General features: G+C 38.1%; 1 protein-coding gene across 2 annotated transcripts in view; it reads right to left on the bottom strand.

Moving 5' to 3' along the window:
* ari-2 (E3 ubiquitin-protein ligase ari-2) overlaps window positions 1–26,958 on the bottom strand; it is a 186,410-nt gene that overhangs the window by 8,990 nt on the left and 150,462 nt on the right. The window contains exon 3 of one of the 2 annotated variants that reach the window (XM_067773815.1): window positions 7,202–11,369. The exons of the other annotated variant lie outside the window; for it this stretch is intronic. Within the exon in view, the coding sequence (XP_067629916.1) occupies window positions 11,223–11,369 (147 nt within the window). The 3' untranslated portion in view covers window positions 7,202–11,222. Of the gene's footprint in view, window positions 1–7,201; window positions 11,370–26,958 lie in introns of those variants that run through there. 2 annotated transcript variants of the gene reach the window in all.

Below are 26,958 nucleotides of genomic sequence, written 5' to 3'. Positions count from 1 at the left end.
ATCTTTTCAATATTTTTACAAAAAACTCTTAGCATATTTGTTCAAAAGAAATAATAAAAAAGTACAGTGTATTGACAACAAGTATAGGCGCCACATACACATTCTAGGGGTACCCAGGTCCACGTTTTGGCCTATATCTCGAGACCCGAGTCACCCAGGCGTATGAAAATTACCCTCTACTAAAGCACTCATCAAGAGCTTTCATTTGATATGCATATTCTAGGGGTACCCGGGTCCACGTTTTGGCCTATATCTCGGGACCCTAGTCACCCAGGGGTATGAAAATTACCCTCTACTAAAGCACTCACCAACAGCTTTTATTTGATATCCATATTCTATAAACACACCCTATTGGTACCCGGGTCCACGTTTTGGCCTATATCTCGAGACCCTAGTCACCCAGGGGTATGAAAATTACCCTCTACTAAAGCACCCATCAACAGCTTTTATTTGATATCCATATTCTATAAACACACCCTAGGGGTACCCGGGTCCACGTTTTGGCCTATATCTCGAGACCCTAGTTACCCAGGGGTATGAAAATTACCCTCTACTAAAGCACTCATCAACAGCTTTCATATGATATCCATATTCTATAAACACACTCTAGGGGTACCCGGGTCCACGTTTTGGCCTATATCTCGAGGAAATATGCTGTTTTGAGTATTTTCTCGGCAAGTATTCGAATTTTTCTCACCTTTTAAACCTTCCCTAGACCTCCACGAATAATTCAAGACCAAGATAAGATAAATCCGTTCAGCCGTTCTCGAGTTTTAGCGAGACTAACGAACAGCAATTCATTTTTATATATATAGATTTCTTTCCACTTTTGAGTTTCAGTGATTAGCTGGTCATTGATAAGTGTATCAATTGTAGCCTCCTTTTGAATTAGATTTTGTAAAGATCGCCATGGAATATAACACTTAATGTGATCTTGAGTATCTTCGTGTGATGGCAGTTTATCGTATAACTTCTTCCATACCTGGAATTTCGAATATCCGCAGAACAAATTTTAGGTCGATTTAAAGTATTGGTGCTTAACAGACGACATGGTAGGCAAAAAAAAAAGCATTGCCACTGGCACTCCACACTAACCAGTCACGCTCCACTTTGTCTCCATTTGGAAAGATTTTGTTTAACAACGAGGTAGGAAATGTCTCGTCATGACGATCACGTGGAAATATAACAGGACACTTTTGATGACCTCGACCAATTATTTCGTTGACTTCTTCAGATCGAAAAACTCATTATTCACGGTACCGATGTCGAAGTCCTTTAAATAATCTGGACTTTGATACAGAGTTGGTGGTATTGCTGGAAGGCTTTTTGAAGATGAACCTTCATCAGTGTCACCACGAAAACTTTACGATTTCGGATTCATGTAAACACACATTTTTGTTTGATGTTTTTATTGTCTCCTCAGGCCCAGGCAAAAAATCGTTATCAATATTCGTTGCTTTTGAAATTCGGCTTAAAATTTGCACATGGAACAACTAAAGCCTCCTGAATTTTAAAAAAATGTCTTAGTACCTCTAAATCGCGGGCCCGGGGTTGACAATTGGGTTGGAAAAGCTATAAATTGCGCTAGAATCCCCTTGAAAGAGATGCGCTACACAACCCCTTGAATCATTTGGGTAGCGCAAAGTATTTTCTGAGCCCCCTAACAAACTGGGGTTGCCTTGTCAACCATTTTGCTGTTTCAATAGGGATGAACCAGATACATGTTGTTGTTGTGTTAACAGTGCTTCGCCTCATTCAATGGGCACGACACAAATTGCCATCAAAGTCCTCTAACGGGAGTCCAAGAAAACTGACAGTCTCAACAGGGGCGGACCATAGGGAGGTTGGTGTTAGAGGCGTGGGTTCCACATTACAATTAAAAAGATGGTTGGTGTTATGTGGAGAAACAACGCATGCAGAACATACATTACGTATGTCGGGGTTGATTCTGGACAAGAAGGAGTTTAACTGGTACAGTATCCAAAATTAATTTGGGCCAGGGTGTCTCATGAACCAATAAACAGATCCCGCATTAAAAAATGAGAGAGCACAAAATCATAGTTGGCTGTGAAATAAATTTTCTCGTCGTGACGTCACGCTTTTGATAACATGTTTCATTGCTGACCTAGTGTTCAGACTTTATTCCACTCGGAGTATTTTGCTCCGCTCTTACCTCCTACTACATTTTTTATCTCAAAAGTTTATTTGGGTCGAGTTGAAAACTAAATGGTATTACTACCTAATATCTTTTGGTTGAAGTTTTTATTATATACGTATGAAAAGCTGATTGTTTACAAGTGACGATTGGATGAAATTACGTGAATTCATTTTTCGTGTCTTAAGACATGTTTCTTCACATTCTACTCACAGTTTTTGTACTTTTTTCGTACGGAATGAGAATAGAAGGAGTAAAATATAAGCAAATCGGCCGCGATCTGTAAATCCTGCCAAAATTCAACGTGCTGTATGTTCTTAAAGTTTTATATAAAAATTAAGTACGTTGAGTCAGTGAGGCCAGCTAACCCAGTTTTGCGATAACAGTCGCCAATTGGGGACCAAGCGAGGTCAAATCTTCCTCCAACTATCTCTCCCAACTCAGTGAAGGTCTTCTCTTTGCTCTGTTTACAAACTGCCGAGCGTATTCGTTCATCCGCATAACATGCCCCACCTAGCGAAGCCTTTGGATTTGCAATCGCTGCACTATCGTCATGTTTGCGTAAAGATCATATAGCTCATCATTATACCTCTTGCGATACTCGCCGTCGACATCACGCATAGGACTATTATTCTCCGTTTGATTTTTAGGCCAACATTGTTTTGCTTTTAATGCTGCTTCCCAAATGAACGAAATCCTTCACAGTCTCGAATTTATATCCGTCAACAGTGAGCTACAAAGGCCACGATGACAGCAAGTACTTCATCTTGTCCAAATTTACTGCACTATCCACCTTCTTTTTGCTTCTTTATCTTATACCAACTCTTCGCCTCCATGTTTGAACAGCCCGGCGGGTATCCCGCCATTATTTGGCACCTTGTAATTTTTTAGCCGTGATATTGGATGCCGGGGAGTGTTTTTCATCATCGGCGATCGGGGTATCGGGTTCGTCTTCCCCAACACTCTGTACGTCACTTACCAAGTCGCCATTGTCGTTCCTACAGGAATCTGCCCGGTCTTCAAACCCTAGGTCATTAAAAGAGTATGAAATATGTATGGTAAACCGAAAATAATAATATTTTTTCGCGATAAATATCCGGGGGGATAGAATGTGGTGTGTTAATGGGAGCATTAATTGGTCATCCTACACGTTTTAGGCCGGCTCCATGTGCATCTGATAAGGCAGATAACGAAAGGTTTGCCAAGCCACCAAATCAATTTGATGTTAGTTGTTCGTCCGCTTTCAAAAAGGAAGAAAAAATATACTCCGAAAATTTAATTTTTACTCCGGCGTAGTCGTTTACTCAGGTAACAGTTTTAAATACTCCGAACACTGGTAGCGAAACATGAGAGAAATGTAATAAATCGAAAAATTTCAAAAGCGCTACGTCGTCAAAGTTTTTTTTTAAATTCGATTACAAATACAACAATTCCGGATTGCGGGATCTTAGCTCATTCGATTATGTGAGTGTCTCGTGTCTCTCTTGGCAGTGTGCTTTCTTCTTCTGCAAGGGTAGGGTATTATCCTTCTATTATATAAAAAAGTTTTTTTCCCGGGAATATTTTATTTCAGTGGTATGATCTTTCTGTAGTATGTACTGTTTTTTTTTTTTTTAATTTATAGAATGAAGTTAAATTTAACCGAAGCTGAGTTGGCGGAGAGAAAACGTATTCAGCGTCGCAATGCTAAGAAAATGTTTGTTGAGAAAGACAAAGTGAAAATATTACATTTCGATGTGAAATATTACATTTCGTTCAAAAATTAAATGTCGCATTCCAAACATTCATGTTGTCAGCAGGCTAAAATTGTACTACCAAATAACGACGAGTACCACGAAATACTAAAGAAATTGTTGTACGAAGGCAATGAAATAAATAAACATTTCACATAAAATATTAGAGTGTACAACAATTTATTCGCATTTGCTTCCTTCAATGCTCAAAATGTAGACTTGAAAAAAGGAATCTATGCAATGAGTATATTAGGCGAAGCTCACTTAAAAGCAACTACATCGCTGGAACACAATGGTAAATACCCTCAATTTGGACAAATTTACATATATGACAATGGCGAAGCTATGTTCGAAAGAGCATCGTTTACCACCAACCCTATACTAATGAAAAAGTTTTACTACTGTTACTGTTTAAACTGTTAATAAAAAATATTTTAAGTAAAGTGTGGGGGGCCCCACTGGAGATAGCGCAGCTATCGGAAGATGGGGTGGGGGTTGGCGAGCGTAGCGTGCAGGGGCAAAGCCCCCTAGTATATTAATAACAGAGTTAACCGGGCGCTGCTTATGCTTGTCTGGATCAAATGGCTGTGTTGGTAGATGTGGGATCACGTTATAGTGCTTATGGAGATGTTCCCTTAACTCCCGTGGAGGCGGAGCTAAATCAATCAGTCATTTGCTAGGATGTCCTGTTTTGTGACAGTTCAGTAAAAACTGCCTGTTCAGCATTTCGTTGTGCTCTTTAATAGCGAGATCTTTGGCTTCACTATGTAGGTGGTGCTTGGGAGTCGTAAAGAGACATCCTGTGGCAGTTCTGATTGCAGCATTTTGACCGGCTTGCAGCCTGTTCCAGTATGTCGTTTTTTTGTTTTTGTTTTAAGACCAGGCGACCAAACAAGTGACGCGTAGCTCATACTCCAGCGGATTAGGGGGCTTAGAATCTATCCGCGGCAGGTATGCCTGTCTTAAAGGCGACTACAATACCAATTTCGCTTCCCACTGCAGCCGGTTCTATGTACCAGAGCGACTCGGGCTGTCATTTCAGTGTAACGCCATTTAATTTGTTGTGTCCCTCCCACAAATTGTCATCCTCGGAGCAGCTCCTTGCAGCTGGATTGCTCCATACCTTCCTGCTCCGGAAGCCTCTACCAGAACTTTGTCAACTCGAAGAAATCAGTTTCGAATATTCCGTCCTCTCTTTTTCTTGTTGAAAAAGCTGTCGATACTCCGGAGGACGCTGCAAATCTTTTTGCTGAATACTTTATGAGCAATTTCACTTCTGATTCTGTCAATCACGATAATATTACTTTTAATATTCAGGCTTCTATTGACTTCGGTAATGTAGTACTGTCTAAGGAAGATGTTCTTAATGGGCTTATTCGGCTTTAAACGTCGACGAGTACCGATATCGATGGGTTCTCTGCAATTTTGTTTAAACAATGTGATTCCCTAGTCTATCCACTGTTGTTAATTTTTAATAATTCGTTATCTACAGGTACTTTTATTGATGCGTGGAAATTAGCGTTCATTACACCTATTTTCAAGAGCGGCAATAAAAATGATATTACTAATTATAGGCCTATTTCAAAACTTTCCACCATTGCGAAGCTCTTTGAATGTATAATCCAAGATAAATTACGTTTCTGTGTTAAGAATTTTGTGTGTCCAGAGCAGCATGGATTTTTTTCCAGGACGTTCAACTGTGTCTAATTTGACAATTTTCTCGGATGACTGCCTCGCAGCTTTTCAGGCAGGATATCAGGTTGACGCTGTGTATACTGACTTTTCCAAGGCATTCGATCGGGTCTCCCATGTTATTTTGATAAAAAAGTTAGCTTGTTTGGGCTTTCACTCAGTATTTTTGAGTTGGATTGAATCCTACTTATTTAATCGTCGTTGCATGGTTGTAGTTGATGGTGTTAGGTCTCATCCATTCGTTGCTTCCTCCGGTGTTCCACAAGGTAGTATCCTGGGTCCACTGTTTTTTGTCATGTTTATTAATGATATTCGCTCTTTCTTCTCTAAAGTAAGATTCTTGCTGTATGCAGATGACCTTAAGATATACTTGCCTATTCATAGCCTTCATGATGCGGTATTGTTGCAAGAAGCTTTGGATAAACTTAGTAACTGGTGTAATAATAATCGGTTATCACTTAACCTAAAAAAGTGCTTTCAAATAACTTTTTCGAAGCGTGTCAACTTGATTGATACCGTGTATCAAATATCAAACTCGCCCCTGTTGCGGGTTAGTGAAATTAAGGACTTGGGAGTAATATTTGACTCGAAGTTTTCGTTTTCAAGTCATATTAATGTGTGCATTGCTAAGTCGTATGCCATGCTAGCTTTTGTTAGGCGTCATAGCTTGGATTTAAGTGACCCGTATCCAAACTTGAGTACGCTTGTTTTATTTGATCTCCGTATTATTCCTGCCATGTTGCAAGAATTGAACGAATCCAAAAAGTATTCGTACACTTTCCATTACGCAGTCTGCGCTTCTCGGATCCTATCCCGACTTATAAAGCTCGTTGCTTATTGATTAACTTAAAATCATTGCAGGACAGGAGGACAATTTTATCGCTGTCGTTCGTTTTCGATTTGTTACGTGGGGTTTTTGATTGCCCTGTGCTCTTGGAGAGGATTTTCATTAATATACCGGCTAGAGCTCTTCGTGCTTCTGAGTTTTTTCATATTGGTGTTCTTAGGGCTATTTATAAGCGGAATGCCCCAATTACTAGAGCCTTAATTGAGTTCAACAGAATTTCTAAATTTTGTGAGATAGATTTTTCTTGTTCGAAAGATGGCTTTCTGAGTATTTTAAATACTTTTTATAAGTAAGGTAATTTATATTAACATTGTTAACTACTTTAAACTTTTATAATTAGCCTATAAGATTCTTTTTTTAATTGGCTTAAATAATAATAAATAAATAAAAGGATTAATGTAACTTTGCATTGCCCAAAAGAATATAGGAACAATTTGGCGGAAAACTAATTTTTTAGAGAAAATTGTACGAAAAATGCACCAATCAAAATTTGATAATTTTGTTGTACAATTGAATACAGGCGAATAGAGCTGCCGAAAAAGTGAGGCTATGTTGTTTACATCACCTTTATTATTGCATTATGATCATCTATATTATTTCTAATTTTTTCGCTCTTATTTGGAATCCCAATCTATAAATAAAGTTTTTATTGTAAACATGGAGATTCGGGCTATTAGCGAGCTTTGGGCAATTTTGGTCGTAGTGCTTTTGTTTAGCTATATTTTATTAAAATAATTTGTTAAAAATAAACGATTGTGAGCACACAAAGAAATCTATTTGTACTATGGCATTATTGTGAATAGTTGCACTGCATTACCGGCAGTTGCTGCCATACGCTAGATGGCAGCGCAAGCGGTAAGTTTTAATTGATTGATAGAACAGCTAATTTCTCTTGATATTTGATAAGAGACTTTTATATTGGTTGCGCAAGATGCGCACGGGTCCGGTTCGTGTCTATATACTAATTTTTTTTTTTTTTTTTACCAAAACCACATGATAAGTTGTTACTTACGTTTTTTGCTTACACATAAAATAATACCAAAATTTTGTAATTTTTTCAAATTTGGTCCTATTTTTCTATGAACTTTAGTCCCAAATGAAAACATAGTGTTGCGACGGTGGTATTATGTAGCACCCCAATTATGGAACATGGCTAGATTACAATTTCACGAAAATTTGTTTCTGTTATATCCATTTATTATAATAGTTTAATTTAATACGTGATTCCGTAATTTTTGAAACGCATATTTCACAATACAAGTATTTATGTAATGTAGGAATATACTTAAAAGATTTACAATACACAAATATGAGAAACAAAAACGCGGTCAAATATAATACCAATTACAGCTTTTAAAATATCAATGTTTCCTCCATATCAGGAGGTTTATCTATTTCAGCTAATTGCAATATAGCTCGAGTTTAATCTACACTTATTCATAATTATATAATAACATTACTTATTCAGTCAAAATGTGTAAGCGGTACTATACACTATTAAAGTTACAAGTATTATAACATAAACCTATCAAATAAAACGAATGAAAAATTAAAGCTTAATTATGCTTTATATGCGCGACATTATGACATTTTATAGCATTTTTAGGTCAAATTGAAGTTTTTTCAAGTCATATGAAACATTTCTAAAATCAAATATCTTTTCAAATCAAATGAAACTTGAAATTGCTGAGTGAAATATTATATTTTATCTCCACTGCCAGTTCTAATCTCAGAATTTGGGCGCAGAAGGCCCTAACTGCGAATTTTTGTCATAATCGCCTTATCTCAAGTTAAATTGTATATTCAATACATGTTCGAAGAGGGTGTTTTTTGAAAAAATTAATAAATAGGAATTTTTTAATAAAAGTCTGAAGTGGCGCATTCTGCAAACAAAATCTGACGTATGTAGATAACTTTTTGAAAGTTTAAGACGTTTTCGAATCAGCAGCGGTTATAGGATGATATTCTACAGAGCAGTCGATATATGTATGTATGAAGCTACCACAGTAAAATTGAAATAGCACAATAGTTTCTGGTTGTAAAAGCAAGATTCCACACATAATGATATCACAAACCATAAAATAGTTTCATTTGAAATGAAAAAAGTTTTATCTGATTTGAAAAAAAAACAAAAAAATCACTCTTCTATCAATACTCGGAATTAACATATTTTACTTATCACCACAGCGCTTTGTATAAATTTAAGAGGATTTATTGAAAAAAACTCTTAAGAATAGAACTAACACTGGGTGAATGTTAAAAAAAAATTCATATGTAAAGGTTCTTTACTTGAGACGATTTTTTTACGTTCGCTCAAAGGTTATAGCGCGATTGATATTTGAACGTCAATATATCAATTTCAAAATCAACTTGTATAAAAAGGCCTTGAAAAAGTATTAGTAGTAGACCGTGCAATTGATATAAGTTCACGCAACAGTGATTCCGTTAGATATATGGAGCCTATACATATAATTACGATTCGATATATAACAATGCATATCGTTACCTCAATTCACAAAGACCCCAAGCAACCAATTTAAAATTTGACTGATTCAAAAACAATTTCATTTGATCAATATTTTTAGTATTATGTTGCAGATTATTTTAGCAGCGGATCTATACCAAGATTATACAATCGGATATAAGAGCGTACGATTGATATCGTTGGCCATAACAAACTCGCCAAACTACCTTCTCCGGATTGGATAGAGAAAAAAAAAACAAGTGTGTCTTGTCGTAAGCGAGCACTTCTTGCTGTTGTCAAAGAGAGCAATCACGTCACTTTTGTAGGAAATAAATTCGATGCCACAAAGGACTAAACCTGCCTGGAAAGAAACATTGACAACGCAAACAATGTCAGCCTAGACCTCCAACGTAAAATAGCTCTTGCCAACAACTTTGAACTGAGTACGCACTCGAAAAGTAGCCTTTTGCCCGCGAAAATCAAATGTTTCACCGTCTTAAGAGGCGAGCCTGGATATATCGTTATTGATTTTTTAGGAACCACCCTAATGTACATATATGAATTTGTAAGTGGATTACGTTAGTGTAAGTGCTTTGCGAAATGCGATAGTCGACACTAGACTCGGTCCTGTTTTCCAATGCAACATCGAACGTTCGACATACAGTTTTTGGTAATGAGAAAACTCTTCAAGTAATCACGATACCATTAAAGTTTTTGACTTACTAATAGTCAATTGAAGAGCTGTGCTATACCGTTAGAAATTTGAACCTCATTTTTAAACCATTTATTGATTACGCTCTTTCAAACTTTTTTTGTTTAAATTCCAAACCTCTCAGCAAACTACTCTGTTTTCTAATATAATTGGGTTCAAACTTAATTGAAAAATACGTCTATAATCTGAAAAATATTTTAAAATTCAAACCACTGACAAACCCCAAGAGTTTAAATTTATTGCTGATTCTGAAAATAAAAACCTACATTTGCGAAAAGTGTGTTATGATATGTTTTAAACCACATGTGATAGCTCAGTAGGTATAGCAAGCTGCTGCAATCCGGGGCACATCAGTTCGAAACCAACACCAATTGTTTTTTTTTTTTTTTTATAACTGCAAATGTAGAATTGTCTTTAAAATTGGAACACAGTTCCGCGCACTCATTTTCAAGAAGACCGTTATAGTCTAAATTTTACAACATATTTGGTTTGGTCATAGGTATGTATTACAAAAAGTTTCAAAAGCAGGCCCAAGCTAAACCCTGTATCGAACATTTACACATGCCAAGTTTTGTTGCTTTGTGCTGACTTTCTTCTTTTAACAAATTCTATTAGCTTTAATATTTCTTTGAAATATGCTACTATCGTTTAATTTAAAAAATTAAATATAAAACGCCAAACGTGAAAAGAAATGTCAAATAGTTGCAGTGTGTCAATGTAATGCGGATCATCAAAAAATAAGTTGATGATGATCAGCACCAAAACTTTTCGTGTGTTAACACAGTCTCCCAAAGATTTATCTAATAATTTACATAACGCCAAAATGAAATAAAAAAGGATTTGATCGACAAAACTCAGTGGCGTATCGTGTTATACGACCGCATATTGAAGCCCCCTTTTGTTCAGACGGTCCTTAGCTTAAATATGTCACTATCCCGATTTACCGTTTAGAGCTTTTGGGATTTATAAATGGATTTCGATCACGAATCGTTAAACACGATACGGGCCCAGCTCTATAGTCAACCGACACTTCCAACAGAGTGTGAATGACCCTTTGTTACACGGTTTTACTCGACGGAAAGCCACCCCAGTGTGATTATCAATTTCTTGCTTTGTTTTTCTAAATATACAATTTCATAAGCTAATTTATAGCTAACAGGTCTAAAATTGCTTAAGTTTACATTGCCGTTCTTATATTCAAAATTACTAACAAATTTGCAATTTGTTTAGAAGTTCAACCTTTTGTTCTACGTCTATTGTACCTATTAGTATTTATTTTAAAACCTAGCTCTAAACGATTATTTTTTAACTAATGACATACATACACATGTGGATATATTTTTGGATGTAGATGCGCTTAAAATTGCTTTATGCATTATATTTTAATATGATATTTTAAATCAAGTGTTTAAATATACTTATGTAGATCTGCGTTACTTTTAATTAGATATTAATAAGTGAATTTTAGTAAATTCTAAATTGTTTAGCGCATTGCGTTTATATTGCATTTTATATATTCTCGTCCTGCAATAGCCCAATCGACCAGCCACCATTCAAAGACGTAGAATAATTTGAATATTTTGTTTAATATTAATTTTGTACAGTCAATATGTTGGCACTCAAACATCTATGGGGAAGAAGTCTTTTAGAAGCGTCGTACGACGCTTTTCAGCTATATCCATTTGATTTTCCAAATCGCCTAAATCTGTAGTTTCCGCGCGTTCAATTTTCCATGAAAGATTCTCGATTTCTGCTTCCAGTTGTGCCTTCGAAGAAATGAATCAAATTATTTATAAATATATGAAGGTAAACACCTATGTACATAATCACGACATGTGTAGTATATGAGTACATAAGCCTGATCCTGAAAAAAATATGTGTATTTTCGTCCAAGCAAATATAATACGCTTTTCCAAATGTAGCCGGAAGGTTGTTTCCTTTACTATGTAATCAATCATCTTCCTGAAACCAAGATATGGCTCCAGAAACGTAGAAAATTAATGGCCATGCCACTCCCATTTATAATATTTTAAATTTTTACAAATTCTTATAATAGTATTTTATTCATTGATATAAATTTAGTTTTAGCATTCGCCTACGATGCTTTTAAAAATCTGTTTTGTCGAAAACTGCGCTTCGAAAGAAGCACATTGGACTTTTAACGCCCTCTATAATTTCATTAATAATCTACACATACCGTTTAAAATCACAATCATTTATTTATTTGTGGTACATTGATTTTTATTTTTGGTATATTGATTTATACTTTTTCGTGTTTGAGTTCTTGCTCGCTGCTAACAAAAGCAATATGCGTAGCATACTTTCAGGCAGACTTTCTTATATTGGGTTTAGAGTTGATTAGCAGATATAATAGTCCATGAAATTAAATGCTTTGTATGTTTAATGGTGTGTCCAGTTTAACTTAAGATTTTTAAGAATTAATGACGGCATTAACATACAAACATATACATAAATATATAAACTGAGCCCGAGTTTAAATATAGTACACAAATAATCTTCTGCAGTGAATTGTACAATACATACCAATAACAAACAAGTAAGGACGGTACTGTCTTCGGCTGGGCCGAAGACTTCATACCTTTCATGAATGGTTTGTAATATCCACTTGTAATATCCAAATAATCGGCTGTATAAGATAAGAAAGATATAGTGAACAGATGTATATACCTAAGCGATTTTTAACATAAATATAAAATAAAACAAGTAAGGAAGGCTAAGTTCGGGTGTAACCGAACATTACATAATCAGCTGAGAGCTTTGGAGACAAAATAAGGGAAAATCACCATGAAGGAAAATGAACCTAGGGTAACCCTGGAATGTGTTTGTATGACATGGGTACCAAATGGAAGGTATTAAAGAGTATTTTAAAAGGGAGCGGGACCTAGTTCTATAGGTGGACGCCATTTCGAGATATCGCCATAAAGGCGGACCAGGGGTGACTCTAGAATGTGTTTGTACGATATGGGTATCAAATTAAAGGTATTAATGAGGGGTTTAAAAGGGAGTGGCCCTTAGTTGTATATGTGAAGGCGTTTTCGAGATATCTACCAAAATGTGGACCAGGGTGACCCAGAACCTCATCTGTTGGGTACCGCTAATTTCTTTATATATCACGAACAGTATTCCTGCCAAGATTCCAAGGGGCTTTTGATTTCGCCCTGCAAAACTTTTTCATTTTCTTCTACTTAATATGGTAGGTGTCACACCCATTTTACAAAGTTTTTTCTAAAGTTAAATTTTGCGTCAATAAACCAATCCAATTACCATGTTTCATTCCTTTTTTCATATTTGGTATAGAATTATGGCATTTTTTTTTAATTTTTCGTAATTTTCGATATCGAAAAAGTGGGCGTGGTCATAGTCGGATTTCGGCCATTTTTTATACCAAGATAAAGTGAGTTCAGATAAGTACGTGAACTTAGTTTAGTAAAGATATATCGATTTTTGCTAAGGTTATCTTATTAACGGCCGAACGGAAGGACAGACAGTCGACAGTGTATAAAAACTGGGCGTGGCTTCAACCGATTTCGCCCATTTTCACAGAAAACAGTTATCCTTATATAATCTATGCCCCTACCAAATTTCACGAGGATTGGTAAACTTTTGACTTATGGCATTAAAAGTATTCTAGACAAATTAAACGAAAAAGGGCGGAGCCACGCCCATTTTGAAATTTTCTTTTACTTTTGTACTTTTTTGCACCATATCATTACTGGAGTTGAATGCTGACATAATTTACTTATATACTGTAAAGATATAAAATTTTTTGTTAAAATTTGACTTAAAAAGTTTTTTTTTTTGTTTAAAGTGGGCGTGTACGTCATCCGATTTTGCTAATTTTTATTTAGCTCATATATAGTAATAGAAGTAACGTTCCTGCTAAATTTCATCATGATATCTTCAACGAGTGCCAAACTACAGCTTGCAAAACTTTTAAATTACCTTCTTTTAAAAGTGGGCGGTGCCACGCCCATTATCCAAAATTTGACTAAGTTTCTATTTTGCATCATAAGGTGAACCCACCTACCAAGTTTCATCGCTTTATCCGTCTTTGGTAATGAATTATCACACTTTATCGATTTTTCGAAATTTCCGATATCGAAAAAGTGGGCGTGGTTGTAGTCCGATTTCGTTCATTTTAAATAGCGATCTGAGATAAGTTCACAGGAACCTACACACCAAATTTCATCACGATACCTCAACATTTACTCAAGTTATCGTGTTAACGGACCGACGGACGGACGGACATGGCTCAATCAATTTTTTTTTCGATACTGATGATTTTGATATATGGAAGTCTATATCTATCTCGATTCCTTTATACCTGTACAACCAACCTTTATCCAATCAAAGTTAATATACTATGTGAGCTCTGCTCAACTGAGTATAAAGATAGGTAGGGACTTTGTGTGAGGATGCAAAGTTTCACGCTTTTTGGTCTGCATGACCACGAATCACTTATTTCAACAATATACATATGACGTTAGCGTAAGTATTTGATGAAATTTGAAGCTTCTTGCCGTAAAAAAGGGCGCAGAAATTACAGTTTATATGGGTATACACTATTGTAACGAATATTAGCAGCACTAAGGGATACTATCATCTCTAAGCCGATGCTAAGCAGTGACTTGTTGCACATCAATAATTCAATCATTATGCCTACACATATGTACGTACACGCAGCGGAGAAGCAACGCACAAACCCATGCAGATATCTTATCTGAGATGCTCCCAAAAGTATGCAATTATAATTGTGCAAGTGTCGCTCACAAATACACGCGCATATGACAGCTATACACGTACATCTGTATAATTATAATAGCAGTAACTAAGTCACCGTGGTGTGATGGTAGCGTGCTCCGCCTATCACACCGTATGCCCTGGGTTCAACTCCCGGACAAAGCAACATCAAAATTTTAGAAATAAGATTTTAGAAAAAAATTTTTCTAAGCGGGGTCGCCCCTCGGCAGTGTTTGGCAAGCACTCCGGGTGTATTTCTGCCATGAAAAGCTCTCAGTGAAAACTCATCTGCCTTGCAGATGCCGTTCGGAGTCGGCATAAAACGTGTAGGTCCCGTCCGGCCGATTTGTAGGGAAAATCAAGAGGAGCACGACGCAAATTGGAAGAGAAGCTCGGCCTTAGATCTCTTCGGAGGTTATCGCGCCTTACATTTTTTTTTTTTTTTAACTAAGTCAATTCTGGAAGAGCATAGAAGTATGCAAACGAGAAATCACAGAGTATAAAAGGCCGCCACAGTAGAGGCGCGACAATCAGTTTGAGTTAAGCAAGCTATCAGTAAGCGAAGTATAAGTGTTATTGTGAAGTCCTTTAATAAAGGCCATTTTGCATTATTGAAGAGTGGAGTTATTTATTCAACAGTTTAGTGATTCGAACGTTAGCAGAAAATTTGGAATAAGCGGAATTGCAGTAAAATCGTTACAATTGGTGTCAGAAGAGGAATTGTTGAATAAATTCCGAAGATTGGGAATACAACTTGGACATGGCAAAGTGGAGTGAATTGAAGATCCAGCAGCTGAAGAAGGAGTTGGAGAGCCGTGGGTTGAATACAAGCGGCATTAAAATCGAACTTCAAGCACGACTACGAGAGGCAATGGAAGCAGAAGGAATTAACGTGGAAGAGTATGTCTTTCATCTTGAGGGCGAAGAGACAACAAAAATTGAGGAGAAAAACGAAACATCGCAGACAGTTACGAGCACAGACTTGAACATGATTTTGGCTGCAATATCTGCTCAAACATCGACAGTGTCATCTCAACTGGAAGAACAAAAGACAAATATAACATCTCAACTGGCAGAACAGAAGACATATATGGAATCGCAGGAGACACGCATAACGTCCAAGATTGAAGCACAAGAAACACGTATTTCAGAAATGCCGACACAGATAACAGCCAAGATTGAAGCACAGGAAACACAAATTTCATCACAGCTGGAAGAACAAAAGACAAATATGGCAACTCAACTGAAAGAACAAGAGACACGCATAACAGTACAACTAGAAGCACTCGCAGCGCGCATGGACGAAAAAATAATGCAGTTTGAAGAAAAATTCGAGGCAGAGGTGGATGCTTTGAGAGGTCGTATACAGGAATTGCAACTTAATCGTCCAGCTGCTTCAGCGAGTAATACGAAGGTAAACACTCCATCTTTTGACGGTTCTGTTCCTTTCCAAGTCTTTAAGTTACAGTTTGAGAAACAGCAGCAGTGAACAACTGGAATGCGGAAGATAAAGTTGCTGCACTGTTCGTGGCATTGAAAGGACCTGCAGTGGAAATCTTATAGACGATTCCAGAGTATGAACGGAACAGTTATGAAGCATTGATGGCCGTGTCGAGAGACGTTATGGAAGCGAGCATAGAAAACAGATATACAAAATTGAGTTGCAAAACCGTTACCAAAAAGCAAATGAGACATTGCAGGAGTTTGCTTCGGATGTTGAAAGGTTGGCTCATTTGGCAAATGCGGACGCACCCGTGGAATACACTGCAACCGTAAAGATTCAGAGCTTTATAAACTGCATACGGGACGTCGAAACAAAGCGAGCTACATACGCAAACCCAAAGCCAACATTTGCAGAAACGGTATCACATGCATTGACTCAGGAAACGGCGTCACTATTGAGTAAACCAGCATACAAAGCTCAATGTGTGGAAGTAGAAAGACCAGAGTAGGTAGACGCAATTTTGGAAGCTTTAAAGGGAACGCAACAGAAGAATAACGATGCAGTCAAATGCTGTAAGTGTGGTAAGCCAGGGCATATTGCACGTCATTGCAGTACCAACCCTAATAGTTCCAACAATGTGGGTGGCCGTAAAATCAGAGTTGAAGGAGATGAGCAAATCTCCAAGTACACCCAATCGTTAAATTAAAGCGAGTCAGCCGCAAGGGGCGACAGCTGGCTCCCGCAATTGAATGCCCCATAATTTCTATCTCGCAAAATGGAAGAAGATCAAACAATCTTGGACATGTGGATGGAAAGGAACGGTTACTGACTGTAGATACGGGTACATCTCATTCCATCATTCGAGCGGATTTAGTCAACAAGAAAATAAGACCATGTGAAGTACGGCAATACACAATTTTATAGTGGCAGAGATTGTTGATGAAATCATAATTGGAGTGGACTTCTTAATCGACTAATGCATTAAGATCGATATGCAAAGCAAGACGATGCGATAGACAGATAGAAGAACATGGATGTACCACTTAATTTCGGCTACGAGAGAGCCTACATCAGTAAACGAGTGCTGGTGGAAGAGAGTCAGCAAATACCACCAAAATCAGAAGCAGTCATCTGGGCGAAGGTTGATGGAGATTGTGGGACAAACAAATTGTGGGTTGTCGAAGCAGCAAACAGATCAACACCGAACGTACTTGTAGGAAAAACCCTGGCTATGACAAAACTAGATGGACGTATTCCGGTAAGAGTACTCAATAAGTTTAAGTCACCACTCAAACTGACCAAAGGAGCTATTTTGGGAAGATGCCAAGAGGCTGAAGTAGTTATTAACTGTGAACAGCTCCAGGAACACGCTTCATCTAGTAATACTGATCTTTCAAATGACATAACGGCATGGACGCAGGGGTTAGAGGAAGCCTATCAGAGTAAGGCAAAACAACTGCTCCTAAAGTACGCGAACATATTTGACCAGGATGGTTCGAAACCAGGCCGCACCAAGGTTGTAAAATATCAAATTGGCACTGGAGATGCGAGGCCGATCCGAGTCAAATCATATAAGAAATGAGCTACAGCGGCGTCATCGAACCATCAGCTAGTCCATGGAGCTCACCGGTGGTACTTGTAAAGAAGGTTGGAAACATGAGGTTTTGCGTGGACTACCGGAAGTTGAATGACGTTACGAAAAAGGATAGCTACCCATTGCCAAGAATTGACGACACTCTGGACTCGCTATCTGGTACGAAATGGTTTTCCACACTGGACTTGAAAAGCGGCTACTGGCAAGTTGAGGTGAAGGAGGAAGATAAAGAGAAAACAGCCTTCAGTGTCGGTGATGGTCTTTGGCAATTTGCAGTGATGCCTTTTGGACTTTGTAATGCACCAGCTACTTTTGAGAGACTCATGGACCAGGTACTGAAAGGACTACATTGGAAAACATGCTTGGTGTACCTGGACGACATCATCGTACTGGGTAAGAACTTTGATGAACATCTTAAGAACTTGAAGGAAGTTTTCCAGAGAATAGCTGGCGCTGGTCTGAAGTTAAGTTCCAAAAAGTGTGCGCTGTTTAAAAAGGAAGTAAATAAGGTAACGACAGAGGGCATCTGCACTGCGAAAGAAAAAATAGAGGCTGTAAAGGATTGGCCAAGACCACAGAACCTACATGAATTGAGAAGTTTCCTTGGGCTGTGCACATATTACCGCCGATTTGTACCAAATTTTTCCAGCGTAGCCCATAGCCTCCATGAGCTTATAAGAAAAACTAAAGCTTTTGAATGGAAGAAGGAGCAAGAAGTGGCTTTCCAAACATTGAATGAGTGTTTGTGCACTGCCCCAATGTTAGCATATCCGATTCCAGGAGCAACATTTATTCTAGATACAGATGGGAGTGGATATGCTATAGGAGGCGTTTTATCACAACTGGTCGATGGAAAGGAGAAGGTAGTTGCATATTAAAGCCGTTCGATTGGAAAACCAGAGAGGAGCTACTGCGTTACGCGGAGAGAGCTGTTGGCATTGGTAGAGTGCATTAAACATTTTCACAAATACCTCTACGGCCAACGATTCCGTGTCAGGACAGATCACGCAGCGTTGAAATGGCTTCTGCAGTTCCGTAATCCGGAAGGACAATTGGCACGGTGGATCGAGCAACTACAAAGCTACGACTTTTCCATTGAGCATCGAAAAGGTAGTACCCATGGAAATGCTGATGCAATGTCACGAAGATCATGTAGTTTGGAATGCAAGCACTGTTCAAAGGCCGAGGCTAAAGAAGACATTACAGATGTCCGGCTAATGACTATAACGTGTACGGATGAATGGGACAAGGAACAACTAAGAAAGTGTCAGCTAGAAGATACAGATCTGTCACATGTTATGCAAGGGCTCGAAAGAAACGAAAGACCAAATAGAGAGATGTCAGCAGAGAGTCCCATTGCGAAGTCATATTGGGCACAGTGGAACATATTAGAATTGATTCCCGGTTGCCTTCATCGAGTATGGCAAAGTGAGGATGGTCAATGCAAGAAGAAACTGATAGTTGTTCCCAGAAAGATGATTCCTGTCATCTTGGAATCACGCAGACGCTCGAGAAAATTAAGCAGAGATTCTATTGGGTTTGCAACAGAGCGAAAGGGCCCAAAACACGAAGTCATGGCCAGATGAAGCAGTATATTTCAGGTGCACCATTTGAAAGGATCGCCATGCATGTCGCAGGTCCATTTCCTACTAGCAACCGCGGAAATAAATACGTACTGGTGGTTATGGATTATTTCAGTAAATGGGCAGAGGTATACCCAATCCAAGAAGCAGAAACAGTAGCAGAAGTGGTAACAAACGATTGGGTTGCAAGGTATGGTGTACCAATGGAGTTACATTCTGATCAAGGCAGGAATTTTGAATCAGCTGTGTTCCAAGAAATATGCAAGAAGTTGGGCATTCGAAAAACACGGACAACTGCATTGCATCCTCAGTCCGATGGTATGGTGGTTTCAATAGAACATTGGAGGAGCATTTAAGGAAAGTAGTAGACAAGTACCATAAGGACTGGGATACACACATATCATTATTCTTGATGGCCTACCGATCGGCAGTACATGAGACAACGGGCCAAACTCCCGCAAATGTAATTTTTGTAAATGACCTTCGACTGCCAGCTGATTTGAAGTATGGGATAGATGCCGATGCGGAGAGAAATGTCAAGGAATCCACTGGTGTCTTGGAAGAAGAGCTGAGAGAGATACACGATCTGGTAAGGCAATGAGCAAAGATTATGAGTGACAAGATGAAAGCGAGGTACGATAAAGCAATTAATTCGGAAGGGTTTCAGGAAGGAGATTTGGTGCTGTTATACAACCCACAACGAAAAAAAAGGTTTGTCCCCGAAATTGCAGGGTAATTAGGAAGGCCCATACAAAGTTGTAAAACGGATCAACGATGTAGTGTACCGCATACAAACCATTGGCAAACCACGAACCAAAATGAAAGTGGTTCATTAGGAGAGGCTAGCAGACTTAGGTGGAGGGCAGTGTAACGAATATTAGCAGCACTACGGGATACTATCATATCTAAGCCGATGCTAAGCAGTGACTTGTTGCACATCAATAATTCAATCATTATGTCTACCCATATGTACATACACGTAGCGGATAAGCAACGCACAAACCCATGCAGATATCTTATCTGAGATGCTCCCAAAAGTATGCAATTATAATTGTGGAAGTGTCGCTCACAAATACACGCGCATATGAGAGCTATACACGTACATCTGTAGTTATAATTATATAGCAGTAACTAAGTAAATTTTGGAAGAGCCTAGAAGTATGCAAACGAGAAATCACAGAGTATAAAAGGCCGCCACGGTAGAGGCGCGACAATCAGTTTGAGTTAAGCAAGCTATCAGTAAGCGAAGTATAAGTGTTATTGTGAAGTACTTTAATAAAGGTCATTTTGCATTATTGAAGAGTGGAGTTATTTATTCAACAGTTTAGTGATTCGAACGTTAGCAGAAGATTTGGAATAAGCGGAATTTCAGTAAATCCGTTACACTATATATACTACCGATCTCTATGATTTTTTCAGACAACAAATGTAAGGCACGATAACCTCTGAAGAGATTTTAGGCCGAGCTTCTCTTCCAATTTGCGTCGTGCTCCTTTTTAATTTTTCCTACAAATTGGAGGGACGGGGCCTACTTGTTTTATGCCGACTCCGAACGGCATCTGCGAGACAGATGAGTTTTCACTGAGAGCTTTTCATGGCAGAAATACACTCGAGTGCTTGCCAAACACTGCCGATGAGCTACCCCGCTTAGAAAAATGTTCTTCTAATTGAAAAACCTTATTTCTAAAATTTTGATGTTGCTTTGCCCGGGTGTGAACCCAGGGCATTCGGTGTGGTAGGCGGAGCACGCTACCATCACATCACGGTGGCCGCCAAGACTGCTCGTTTTTCTTCAAATTTGCGAGATAGATATCACAGGGCATTCAATAGCTGAGACAAGTTCTCGATCTTTATCTCGTTCGCTCTTGCTTATCTCCTCCAGCTTTGCGTTTACGGCCAGCCAAGTTGGAACTACCAGGACCGCTGCTGCAATAACGTGCAATGTGACGTGGGTTGCCGCACTTGAAACACTTCATAACTCCGGCATTTTTCTGTTGTGATCCCTTCAGTGCTTCCAAAATTGTGTCTACCCAATCTGGCCTTTCTACTTCCACACGATGAGCTTTGTATGCTGGTTTACTCAATAGCGAGGCAGTTTCCTGAGTCAATACATGTGATACCGTTTCTGCAAATATTGGTTTTGGGTTTGCGTATGTAGCTCTCTTTGTTTCGACGTTCCGTATGCTATTTATAAAGCTGTGAATCTTTCCTCTTTCAGTGTATTCCATGGGTGCATCCACATTTGCCAAATGAGCCAACCTTTAATCATCCTAAGCTAACTCCTGCAATGTCTCATTCGCTTTTTGGTAGCGGTTTTGCAACTCAATTTGGTATGTCGGTTTTCTATGTTCGCTTCCGTAACGTCTCTCGACAGCGGCCATCAATGCTTCATAACTGTTCCGTTCGTACTCTGGAATAGTTTGTAAGATTTCAGCTGCAGGCCCTTTCAATGCCACGAACAGGGCAGCAACTTTATCATCCGTATTCCAGTTGTTCACTGCTGACGTCTTCTCAAATTGTAGCTTAAAGACCTGGAAAGAAACAGAACCGTGAAGAGATGCGAGTTTTTACCTTCGGATTGCTCGCTGGAACAGCCGGACAATTTAGTTGTAACTGCTCCATATGACCTTTTAACGCCCCTATCTCGGCATCAATTTTGTCCTCGAGTTGTAAAATTTTTGCATCCTCCTCTTTCAGTTTCGCAAAGCGCTGCGATGATACCTGTTCCGAAATTTGTGCCGACATTTCAGATATACGTGCCTTTTGCGCTTCCAGTTGAGATGTCTTCTGTTCTTCCAATTGTGATGTCATACGTGTCTCCTGCGATTCCAGCAGGGATGACAATTGCGACGACATGATTGCCTCCTGTGCTTCCATCTTGGATGTTACTGTCGATGTTTATGCAGATATTGCAGCCAAAATCATGTCAAGTCTGTGCTCGTAACTGTCTGCGATGTTTCGTTTTTCTCTTAATTTTTTTTGTTGTCCGTCGCCATCAAGATGGAAGACATACTCTTCCACGTTAAATCCTTCTGATTTCATTGCCTCTTGTAGTCGAGCCTGAAGTTCGTGTATATTGCCGGTTGTATTCAATCCACGGCTCTCCAACTCCTTCTTCAGTTGCTGCATCTTCAAAACACTCCACTTTGCCATGTCCTTGTTCTGGAATTTACTCAACAATTCCTCTTCTGTCACCAATTGTAACGAATTTAGTGAAGCTTCGCGTATTGTTGAATAAATAACTCCAATATTCAGTAATGCAAAATGGTATTTATTAGACTACTCTGAGAGTACTTCACAATAACACTTACTTCACAACTAATTGCGTGTTTAAATCAAAAAACTGCTCGATTCTACTCAGCTTTCAGACAACAATATATGCTATATACGTAAGCATTTTGTAAAATTTGAAGCTTCTAGCTGTTAAAATGGGGCAGAAAATACGAAAAGTTTTTTATCTGAACAATCGGTTGTATGAGATATATACCATATATACGACCGATCTCATCCATTTTTCAGACAATAATATGTGCAATATACGAAAGCATATGGTGAAGTTTGTAGCTTCAATCTGATAAATTGAGGAAGATATGGCAAAAATTCTCTTTTTTGAAAAATCGGTTATATAGGGGATATATGCTATAGTGGTCCGATCCGGCCGGTTCCGACAAATGTTTAATCGGACACCTAAATTTTATCAACGTATCTCAAAAATTGAGGGAGTTTGCATACAAACAGACAGACAGACGGATTCTGATCATTTCGGAATACTTATTGGTGGGTCTATCTATGTTCCTTTAATGACTTATAATTTTGAGATTCGTGACGAAGTTGATATACCATTTCATTTTCATGAAAGGTATAAAAAGCACGCCCAGTACAAATAAATGTAAAGACAGAGGCGCATAGTCATAATAAAATAGGTTTTAAATTTAATAACAGCTTTTTGACATACACTGAAAGAAATGCTGCTAGTAAAATCAACAAATCGGTTCTTATGTTCTTGACTTAACGGAGATTCGGTGAAATTGATCGAATTATGGTTAATTCGACCGAGTTCTTCGTCAAGCGAACAAATTAGTATAGTCATTTCAACGGAACAGAAATTTTGTAAAATTGACAGATTCCTAATCAATCTAACCGATTTTTCTGTTAACACAACTGATCTTACAGGTCATTTCAACGGCGATCAACTGTCAATACATGAGCAAATTTCAAAGAGAATTTTACGCTCACTGCGCTCTCTACTTTGTACTTATGACGATGACTTGTTAAAAAAAAAAACACCAAAATTAAGGAAACCAGCAAATCGAAAAAATACACAAAATGGGAAAACAATAAAAAACTAGTTTTTCAGTTACCAATACAAAACAAAAAACCCGGGACACCTATTTATCGGGTACAATTTTGCAGCGTCTCGCCAAGCGAAATCTTGTTGCAAAAGTTTTGTTTGAACGAACAGGATTTTTCACTCACGCGAACGAATCTAATAAGATAATAAAAAAACATCCTTTTTTAATGTTTATGTTTCCGACAAAATAAAAGTTTGAGTTGTTTTGGAATCGTTTCAATTTAAAGTGTTACGAAAATTAAACTTGCCCAATTACATGTAAAGTTACTCCAGTGGTGAATTACCTTGCTGCGATTTGCTTCTTTACTTTTCTATAACTTACAAGTTCTCTTTTTAAAATGTTACGTCAAACATTTATACTACAAGTTTTGTTCGAAACAATCAATTGTGGCAACTACATGCGAGAGAAGAAATTGAAAATGAGCTGAGCTGGAACTGAAAGAATTGAGAATCAGTTTTGTGACTACTATTTTCATTTCTATATTCATATGTATGTATGCATGCGTATTTATGGATTCACATATTTACGTATTTATATGGCGGCCGCCGTGGTGTGATGGTAGCGTGCCTACCACACCGAAGACCCTGGGTTCACACCCCGGGCAAAGCAACATAAAAATTTTAGAAACAAGCTTTTTCAATTAGAAGAAAAATTTTCTAAGCGGAGTCGCCCCTCGGCAGTGTTCGGCAAGCACTCCGAGTGTATTTATGCCATGAAATGCTCTCAGTGAAAACTCATATGCCTTGCACATGCCGTTCGGAGTCGGCATAAAACAATTAGGTCGCGTCCCGCCAATTTATAAGAAAAATTAAAAAGGTGCACGACGCTCGGAGGTTATCGCGCCTTACCGTTATTTATTTATATGGCAACATAGGTACTTTCATACAAAGCTGTCGCAACAACTTTTTTTGTTCATTTGACTACTAAAAGAGTCAATTACGATTCATCGATTTGTGCGCAGTTGATTCAACATCTTGTTGCGATGGATAAAAATTGACTGAAATTTCGGTTGAATTGAACCGTATTTCGGTTGATTTTACCAGTGTTTTTCTTTCAGTGTAATATTCTATGAGCTAGCTGTCAAAAAAGCTGCAACTAAATATAAAACCCATTTTAATTTGACTATGACGCGAGAGCGTGAAAATGGGATAAAACTGAAATTAGCAAAGAAAGCAATTACAACACAATAGACCAATGGTTATTAGGTGATTGTGATTTCAGTGGTTTGACCGTGGTTCGATCCCCGGCAAAACTTGTTGAAATAAATACAAAAAAAAAACATTAGGAAATTGCCTGACGATGATGACGTGACGATATTCGAAATGGTACCATCGCAATGTGCCAGTAAATGTTTCCTTTTTTCAGTTTTTCCCAATAAACAAAAATAATAATTGAATGACAATTATTGTTTAGGTGTTAAGCTCATTTATTCTTAAAAATCTTAAGTTAAATGCTTTGTGTCCGTTAAAAGTTTGTTTTGCCTGACAGAATATAGGAAACTATGGTCTAAAAATAAGCTGTGCGAAAATAACTCTTACAACTGCGACGTTGCGTTTGAAATTTTTTAAAACCATATGCATTCAGGGTGCAACAGTTTGTATAAAATTATTGATAAACGTTTATTTTTTAATGAATTATTACGTAAAACATTTACAGAATTAGATTACGAAGGTAAAAATCTGTTTCGCGAAGTTATCGACTTCCGTAAAACAACAAAACGCCATTTTCGTACTATTCAAAAATCTCCAGTTCTTTGTATGGAACTGCGAAAACGCAGCATATCGCCATATAATGCTTTTCAGTAAGACAAAGAAGATATTCGTGCGTTTATGCGGGAAATATAGCAGAATTTAGATTCATAGGGTAGTATGGTGAAAATACCTCAATAAGTATCAAGTAGTATTTGGATGTAATATTAAAGGTTAATTAATTCCAGATCATATTTGTTCAAACTATCAACAAATCTGTTTAAAAATGAAGTTATAGCCGATTTGGTTGTTGTTGTTGTGTTAACAGTGCTTCGCCCCAATCAATGGGTGCAACCACTCAAAAATTATCATCAAAGTCCTCTAACAGAAGTCAAAGGAAACTGGCAGTTTCAACAGGGGCGGAGCATAGGGGAGTGGTGTTAGAGGCGTAGGTTTCAAAGAACATTCGAAAAGATGGTTGGTGTCATGTGGGGACACATAGCATGCAGGACATACATTACGTATGTCGGAGTGGATTTTGGCCAAGAGTTTAACTTGTTACAGTACCCAGAACGAAGTTGCGCCAGGGTGACGTGTGCCTCCCTTGGTAGTGTGCTTTCTTCTTCTGTAAGATTAGGATATTGTATATTGATAACAGGATTCACTGGGCGCGTTCTGGCAAAGGCGTTTACAGATTCTGTGTGGATTTTACCTGGGGACTCCTTGTGTTTGTCTGGATCAAACAGCCGTGTTGGCAGGTGCGGGATCTCATCATAGTGCTTATGGAGATTTTCCCTTAAACCCCGTGGAGGCGGGGCCAGATCACGCGGTTGTTTGCTAGGATGTCCTGGTTTGTGACAGTTTAGCAAAAACTGCGTGTTCAGCATTTCGTTGTGCTCTTTAATGTTGAGCTCTTTGGCCTCATTATGTAGGTGGTGTTCGGGGGTCATAAGGAGACATCCCGTGGCAGTTCTGATTGCTTACATTTGGACAGGTCTGTAGCTTTTTAAACGGTTTTATTTAGCTTGACTCTGTGTAGCGGCCGGCCGTTGTGGACGAATTTTGTAATTCAAATTTAAGTAACTTCCCGATAAGCTACAAGCTTGAAACTTAGAATATATGTAGTTCAGAACCTGATGACAATGCGCATGGATCGAAATATTTCAAAAAATCGTATTTGTGGTTCGATTTGGCTCATATTTGGAACACATATTATATACAGTCCGGTAGAAGTGACATCAAAATACTATGGAGCTCGAGGAGGGACAAGCATACGTGGCGCCGAGTCGAGTAAAGTCTTTGGAAGGATTATGTATTGAGGACTTAGATTGTAACGAATTGTCAGGAAAGAGTCCTTGTAATAATGAGTCACTAAATTAACTAAATAGAATGTGAAATAATAGGCAATTAAATAGTCATCACACTCCTCATCAATCTAGGGCGTTGAAAGCGCTGGGCGCGTGAAATTTCTAAAACTGTGAGGCGTAGCATAACCTGATTAAGGTTCAGTTGGTCTTACTTATGACTATCAATAGAAATTTGATGCGTCCAACGCTTTTATTTAATTGTCTGATCAACGCCCTAGATTTATGAGGAGTGTGATGACTAGTACCTAGGACCTACCTAATTATTTTCTAGCTTTTAGTATTATTATTACTTAATGTAAGTATTGTTTTCAATAAAATCGTTTAACTTAATAATTTTTTGTTTTATTATTGTAAAGAATTTTGGGGAAATCCTAGATATTATGCACCTTCTGCTAACGTTCGAATCGCTAAACTGTTGAATAAATCACTCACAATATTCAGTACTGGTCTTTATTTACATTAATTTGAGAGCAGTACTTCACAATTGTACTTCACAACCAATAGCGTGTTTAAACCAAAACTGATCCGTTATTACTCAGCTTGCGCTGCTTTTCTACTCTCTGTTG

This window comes from Eurosta solidaginis, chromosome 3 (genome assembly GCF_040869045.1).
Source record: "Eurosta solidaginis isolate ZX-2024a chromosome 3, ASM4086904v1, whole genome shotgun sequence".
NCBI lineage: Eukaryota > Metazoa > Arthropoda > Insecta > Diptera > Tephritidae > Eurosta > Eurosta solidaginis.
Note: the sequence above shows the minus strand (reverse complement) of the source record. Positions and strands in the feature narration are given on the sequence as shown.